Genomic DNA, 8,144 nt, shown 5'->3' on the forward strand with positions numbered 1-8,144 from the left:
ACCCCCTCCCCCAAATCATCGGTGAACGAAACTGCGGCAGCTGCAACCACTGTACGACGAGCACGCGGTTATTACAGCTGATAATGATGATGATGATGAATATATCTTTTGGCGACGAAAATATGTCAAATTTCCCCCAGTAATCCTGCTACTCTGTCTGATAAGCCTATACGTAGCTTGCATTCTCTCCCTCTGGAGACAATTACGGTTGATTCACAACTGTCTGTCCCCTCAACTGCATACATGGTCCTATCACAGCTATTCTGCTCTTACGTAGAATCTTAGTGGATGGAACCAGAATCTGATTCACTGCTAGTGCTATCAAAATTACAACACACTTGCGTGCACCCTTTCTTGATGGTTTCAAGCTTATTCCCGTATGAAATGTTCATCGCCCACCTGAAGTCCGAGTTGTATCGGACTTTTGTTTCTGTTTTACACTCCCAAATACGAAAACTTCGATGGCTGCTGTCTGCAGTGAGTGGAGTACCACAGTGTCAATCGTATTCGCCCTCCAAGTATTTTTTCTGTCGCCTTTCGTTTCCTCTGGATTTCGGGTGTGATTTGACCATCAGTATATCTTTGCTACCCTGACTGGCTTCTTGTTCGCTGCGTCGAACCACCATGGTACTACTTTTGGTGGCAACTGCAAGAGTCTCCTTTGTGCAGACGAACGCACCCTGAATCCGGTGAGCATCCGTCCGATTGGGTGGGGTTCATGTGGCTAATTCAATTGCGGTCGCTTTTGTTTAATGTCTGCATTTACTCTCAGCCCATCTGAGACCAGTATAGCATATTCGATGTGTGTCAGATTCCCGGGTAGTATTGTCAGCTAAATTGCTTGTCATAACGACTGTAGAGATATCCAGTCATCAAATTCTTGGTGATCCGTTGACTTTCGACCTCACAGTCGTCTCATCGATGTTGAATCCTTTCGTATCACGCGCAAAACCAGTGCACATGGGAAAGGAATCAATGTCAGCTACTTTCAATACAAAATGCAGACACAGATGGTTAAAATTATGAGAAGTGTCTTTCATCGGATGATCATTCACCATAGGTTACGATCTGGCCTGTTTGCAATAACCCCCGGTGTGCCATATAAGAATTCAATAGGCCCTTTTGTGGGACCTCTCCGGACGACAATCACTGGTTTCATGCTGACAAAGCATGTAATTTAAGCTCTTCTTATCAGCTCTTTACTGGGATTCTAGGCGTATATGTTAGATGGATATGGGTTCTTTTTTTATAAAGAACGACTTGGTACCTAGTTTGACTCATCCATCTTTCTTGTATCGGTACCGGTGATATAGGGTAACTGGATACAAGTTTCTTGCTCATGGGCAACGATACCACACCCTCAGCGATCAAACCGTACCTGATAGTATAACTAGCTAGCTTTTTGCAAAGCCCTCCATAGTAACACGTCATATCAATCCGTTCTGCCGTGCATTCTTTCTGTGCATAACCAAGAAGAGTAGGAGCTCAACTAGTGCCAGATCACTCGTGCTGTGATATAAGCAGGGACCCGGCATTTTTTGCTTTGAGACAACGATATTTCGCTTTCAGCATATACAATGAATCCTGCCTATGATAGCGCTCTTCTTGCAATCCTTCAACACGAAGGCAAAATTGAAAAATTTCTTGATGTAATATTTGGTTTCCTGATGCGTCGGTAAGTTATTTGCATACAAAGTTCCAATGGACTCAAATCTTCAGGACCGACTTTTATCACATTATGACCGTTGAGCAGAAGAAACTCGGATTTCCTCCTGGGGTTAATCTACGGATGGTCTTGCAAGTAAGTTGTTGTATAAAGTACCTTTTAGGTGTCTGTGATTATAAGGCATTCGAACGTTACAAATCAATGTTTGAAGAATATAACCGACAGCATATGGAGGCCGTGGCTGAAAAGGTTCAGTCAACCAAATCCAAGAAACAAGCCATCTCACGCCGTCCTCCAACTGTGGATCGCAAAACCACGGAAACAGCCTCCGCTGATAACTTCGTTGTCCCAGTTCCTGATTCGACGCAAGAGACCACAGCGGCCACAGAGGAGAAGCATTCTCCGGGTGATTCGAAACCGACAGAACAAACATCCACCAGGGAGAGTACGGAGGAGTAGGTTAGCGATATTATTGATCACTATCTGCCGGTTCTCAGGGAAGGCCCTCTAGTTTATCAGGCTGACCCCGACTGTTATAATGGCGCAGAAAGAGAAAATTACACTTGGAGTCAGTCCATTAAGGATGTGGACATCAAAGTGAAGGTTTTTCATCCTTATTGAATCCGCTGAGTTTTTTCGAACTTCAGGTTCCAAACAGAATCAAGACAGGACGAGACTTGAAAATAGCGATTGACCGCAAGCACATTCGGATCGTACTCGTGCCCAGTGGAAACGAAGAACCATACTTTTACCGTGAACTTTGTTGGGAGATTTCGACAGACGATGCTGTCTGGACGTTTGATCCGGAAGAAGGCCAGGTGAGTAGATTTAGTTGCACGTTTATGCAGCTTTATTGCACATTTAGCAATTGATTGAACTCCTTGCCCTTTTTTCACATTTCCGGGAGGTTTAGCCGAGCCTTTACCAATTACTAGTGCGTGCCTTCGAGTCTTCTGTTGTGACACTATCTTCGAGCGCTGTATGAATATCAGTCAGTAAGTAGCTCAGGAGTGACAAACCTGTGCAACATTGCTTTCAAGCCAACGCAGCTGCTTTGACTGCTGTTGGATGTATAGGTGCTCCATGTGACCTATCCAGTGGAATCGTTCAGCTGTAACACCCTTCCTGTGCCTAGCTGCCGTGCTACCCGGAGGAAGCACGAGGGCTGGGATACTGCCAGGTTGCCCAAGCCTGGACGGGAAGTCGAGAAGCACAGGTCGGGTTCGAACCACGGACCTTCCGGACAGTGAATTCGCGCTCTAACCACTGGGCCCATCTCGCCCCAGTGGAAAATCGTGCATAGATTAAAACTTGTAAACATACCCAAGTGGCCGCGAAAATGACTATTCGATTGAAATGCTAGCGGAAGAGACAAACCAGTCAGAGTGATCTGAGGCAAATGGTCAATGTTACGAAATATGAAATATATATCTGTCCGTGACGGACAGATGTGAATGAGTAATCCTCTTCCTTACTGTCCTGTTAACAGCTTACAATTAGCGAACTACACTCATTTGCATACCAACTGGGTCTTGACGGGAGACTCACTTGGTCAAATTGAAGACTCTGAAGGCTTGAAAAATGGCGTCTTGAAACCTCGTCTTCATTTTCACTCCCCATACCTACCCGAAACATGCTGCACGTGGGCTAGTAGTTTTGTTGTCCCTCCGTTATTCTGCTGTGATGAATTTCAGTGGAATCGGCCACAGCTTTCCATAAATTGGTACTGCTTTAAAGCTCATGAGATGGTAATGTTGATAGCGCTCACTATTTCCATGTTATTCTCGCAACAATCTACTCCGTTCACTTTCCAGGTACAATTTTGTTTGGATAAAGTGGAGGAGCGCTGGTGGGATGCTGCGTTCGAAGGTGAAGATAAGATCAATACACGGAAAATCGACTGCTCCCGACCGATGCACGAACTAGACGAAGAGTCTCAGGCGAAAATTCACCAACTGATGTACGATCAGGAATGTAAACGGAAAGGGTTGCCCACAAGCGAAGAGAAGGTGCGTTAGTTCGTCCATCGACCATTTCGAACTTTTCTGCAAGAATTGTACGCATTCTTCGTTGCTTATGATGCAAGCGCGTTAGAGACAGTGGCTTCTGATCCGTTGTGGGCGAGGTAATAAAACCAACATATTGAGCACAGGTACTCTCGTAACGCAATGCGATCCGTGGATAGTGCCTACATTGTGCGAAACGATGCATGGTGGACTTGATGGGTTCGTCCTGGACAAGATAACATTCTATATTGATCGCTGGTGGATCTTACTCACCCGTCGAGCATTCGGGACACAGCCTAGTACCATGGTCCGTAGATGCTATCTAATTCGAGTGAAATATCATATTTCTCTCCAAGTTTTTAACTCGTCTATCGGAATTTGATCAACGCCATGTTTGGATCATTTAGCTGGTAGCTGTCCTGCTCGAACCCGAGGTTTTCACGGACTTCTCCTAAGACTCTGAATTACCCCCAAGACGGTCAGTATTAGTTGCTGTGGCTCAAGCAAAAAAGCAATGAGAAAAGGGGTCTGAGCTCTTTTACAGGAGGCTTCTTTTTGGAAGAGGAAGAGGTAGAAACGGGTGATCCTTTTCTTCAATTCTGATTGTGTGCAACGTGACTCTCCGTTTTATTGTTTATGTTTTACGCATTTACCGCCTTTCTTGTTTTTACCGCTCTGATCTTATCATCACTCCTCTTGTTCAAACCAACACGTGGGTTCCGCCATCTTGTGGCCACCTTGCCTTGAATCGGTGTGAAGTTAGCGGTTCCTAAACCGCTGCTTAGAAAGCCGGCGCAATCCCATGACTTGGGGTTTGTACTATTTAATTTTTCAATTATTGTATTCATAGTGCCACATTAGTACCTCAACGTAGTAACTCAACGTGGCCCAACTGATTTCTGGAAACATCTGCAATACACCCTGCAGAGGGATTCTCTCATTGAAGCATCTTCGCATTCGATATCCGTTTGGGGGTCTAAAGTGGACTGTACCAATTAGCTCCTTCATAGGATACTGTGCACTGATACGCCCATTTAGCTGTCCTAATCATCATCCTCAGTCGAGTACAGCAACTTCGGTGTTGACACATGCTTCACTGCGTAAGAACTATCTGAATACCCTGTGGCCCCGATAAACGCAGGACCGGAGAGCTTATCAACGGTCTGTTGATTTACAGGAGGGCATCCAACGCCGCTTTAGCTGTTTTGACCGAAACTTAAAAGGTGAGCATTCGCAAGCTCGACAGACATCATACGCCAACATTGTGAGACCTTCCACGAATGAGAGGATTTTTCCGTTAGATGGAGGGTAGGCTCCCTGTCACTGGTCTTTGAATGCTCTTTCAGAACAACCGTCAATAGGTCCTTATGTGATAATGATTTTTCAGTACTTTCCACTGAAACCGTCTACTGGCAACCTTGCTGTTCGTCCACTGGACGCATCAGCACGTAACCTGTCTGAAATCGTCCTCCTGCGCCCTCTTATCATCTACAAATCATTCAGTCAATAGTACAGGGCTCCCGCCGCACATGCACACTGATCAGGAAGAAAATGACGGGTGCCTATTAAAGATTCTGGGTCGTACCTTTGGGCCCAACATTATTTGTCTCGTGACTATAGCCATATGCAGTGTTGTGGTTTGGCTTCCCAGGCATATAGCTCCTTTTTTACTAGTGCGATGGTATTATAATGGAGGGCTACCTTGGAGCCTTGTGAGAGTCTGCCGGATCAGTTGTTCACAACAGTTCTCCCACTCTCACTATGGGAAAGAATCATTTTGACCTCTCCTGGGAAGTGAAATTTCCCCGCTGTGGAAAACAACAGGAATGTTTTTAGCTCTTTGACAGAGATCGTCTCCTAATGTCGGCATCATGCAACTCGAATTGAATTTCCCTAATACCAGCCAGATGTTGTGGTCGCTGAGTCAAAACTATTGTTTTGTTTGTTTGATGAGCTCTCGTTTTTTGTTTCAGAATCCCCATTTCCATTTAGGTTTGTCCGAGTACAAGTGATATCTTGCTCTAAAATGAGGATTAATCAGTGTAGAAACCCATGAAATCCTGCATAATCGTCCTAAAAGTCGTTGAGGAAGTGATGGTTGTTCCAATGTCGGCTTCTGTCATTAGTGTAGGTAGTCTCAAGGTTACATTGTTAATCAACCCGATGGCGTCCATTGGCGTCTGTGGTTTGGATCACTGTCGCCTGACCACAATGGTACGAACATGAACCCTGTAAACACGGTTGGTGTGATGGCCCTTCATCCTATCCTTGGTTGCCTAAGTCCCATTCTTTTTCAGTTGCAAAATTACTTGTTTTGTCATGAATTCGAAAAAAAACTGTAGGCTACAATGGCACCATCTTGTATTTATCTCCTACTTTCTCCTATTGGATGCAACATTCTGTCTAGCTTATTTCTGCATCAATTCCCGTATTCTAAACTGTTTCCGTTTTTCACTGCAGAAAGTTCATGATATACTGGCCAAAGCCTGGGATGTGGAGGGTTCTCCATTCCGTGGGACACCATTTGACCCGAGCAAGATCAATGTGGGCCCTTCTTCCCAATCCTAATTTTTTGATCAAAATTTCGCTTTTTTGCGGGATTCCATAAAGTTTTCATCATTCTCCCGTCATTTTTCTAACATCAGGGTGGGCGCAAATGACCCGTGTTTGATGTGCCAGTGGAAGTCAGTCGATGGCTTAAGCCCTGTTATATGAATCTGTACAGTGTATAAAACAGTTACACAGCCACTCACTTCATGGAACGCCGGTCAACTTTTACTACAAGGAGCTCATTTTTTAATGTAGACAACCAAACAGAATCAGCTATCCGTATCCAGATGGCTTCACTACCTCTTCTAGGACAATATGGTCTAAAATTGTTAAAGACCGATCGTGAATTTCAATTCTTCTGACCCATGTTGAAGAGCATTTGTCGATAATGACCCTTTTGCTCAGCGTCGCCACTACTCGCTTTATTCATTATGATTCTGGCTATGCTGGAGACGAGATGGCTCAGCGGTTAGAGCGCGAATTTACTGACCGGAATGTCTGTTGTTCGAACTCGACCTTGCCTTTCGACTTTTCCTGTCTAGACTTGGGCAACGTAGCAGCATCCCAGCCCTCATGCTTCCTTCGGGTGGCATGGCAATTAGGCACCGAAAGGGTGCTACAGCTGAACGATTTTCTTCTGTACTGGAATGACTGTCGAATCAAACTCCCATTTTTCAATGAGGCAGTGGTTGAGTTATTTAGTGGACTGTGGGACAAAGATGATCATGTAGCTACTATGGTGAGCAGATCTGGAGCGGCACAACATTTCCGAAGCAGAATCGATGGAGATCTTCAAAGTCAGCTTTCAATACAATCGCGAACGCTTCTCAGTTAAAATAAGTAATAAAAGACAAAGACTTGCTATTCCTCCGGATTCAGTCAGACCGCTTTCGTCGTAAGCTTCTCTTCATCTGAGTTTCATGTTCCAATTTAAGCTATGCATCGGGATTTATGTCAGTTAAACTTAAACAACAGTGATGATAATGACAAATTTTCTTTAGGGTGTGACTTGAGAAAAGGCCAAGGTGTCTTCCTACTTGTGGACAAAATGACTGCTCTTCCAATCAGCTGATTGCGTTTTTTTTTCAGGAGTTGTGGTCTCTACAGGGGCCCTGTGTAGCGCCAAAAGTGGAATCGGAATCTTATTTTCATTTGCTGGAAGGATTCGCTCTTAGATGATAGAATCTTGGACGGGATCGCCGTGACGAAAAAACAGCATCGTTTTAGGAGTACTGGGCGTTTTGATTGATAGCGTCCCCCGGTTAACGAGGCAGAAAGTAAACGAGTCGACAAACGCGTATTCGGTAATGTCACCTTAAGTCATGTATTTATGGAGATAGTTACGACAGTGTATGCGGGACAAAACTACCGGAAATCGGGAACGACAGAGTGGCGCTATTGTCTGGTCAAGTATTCCAAACAGCTGGGTTAAGATCACCAACAAATTGACCCTGGGTTGCAATGAGAGTGGTTGTTTTGTGTTGGTAGGTCGCCCTCGCTGTCGTCCAGGCGCCTATGACTGCCCAAAGCGGTAGGAGCCTCGTCAAGCTCTTCACTTTAAGGCCCTGGGTCTAGCTTCGGTTTGTTCGTCTCCCGTAGTTATTGCCATCCGGCAATTTTTCTGCGGTGGAGGATGCGGATTGTGTTAGTCGTGTCTGAACATGGAGTACCATCATTCTTCGAATCTATCACTTCTGTTTTGTCGACTTCTTACTGCGTGAACTCATATATATGTTTATTTGTATATGTGCGATTCACGGCAGTGAAGCATCGGTGTTGAACACTGATGTCATGCTGTCGATGATGATGATGATGATGATGAACTCATATAATTCCGTCTACTCGATGGGTGGTTCCCTACTAAAATGGGTGACTCTGGGAAGAAACATCGAGTAGCTATACCTTGAGGGATGACATGATAA

The 8,144-nt window shown here is 44.9% G+C and overlaps 1 protein-coding gene across 1 annotated transcript; it reads left to right on the top strand.

Moving 5' to 3' along the window:
- Nucleotides 1-1,577: 1,577 nt before the first annotated feature.
- T265_01389 (hypothetical protein) lies at nt 1,578-6,298 on the top strand (the record flags this gene model as incomplete). The annotated part of the gene is made up of 7 exons (XM_009165415.1): nt 1,578-1,675; nt 1,720-1,801; nt 1,847-2,121; nt 2,164-2,269; nt 2,314-2,484; nt 3,481-3,675; nt 6,133-6,298. The coding sequence occupies 7 exons, from the start codon at nt 1,578-1,580 to the stop codon at nt 6,238-6,240; spliced, it is 1,035 nt and encodes a 344-aa protein (XP_009163679.1).
- Between the last annotated feature and the right edge of the window lie 1,846 nt (nt 6,299-8,144).

Source organism: Opisthorchis viverrini (genome assembly GCF_000715545.1).
Source record: "Opisthorchis viverrini unplaced genomic scaffold opera_v5_15, whole genome shotgun sequence".
Taxonomy (NCBI): Eukaryota; Metazoa; Platyhelminthes; class Trematoda; order Opisthorchiida; family Opisthorchiidae; genus Opisthorchis; species Opisthorchis viverrini.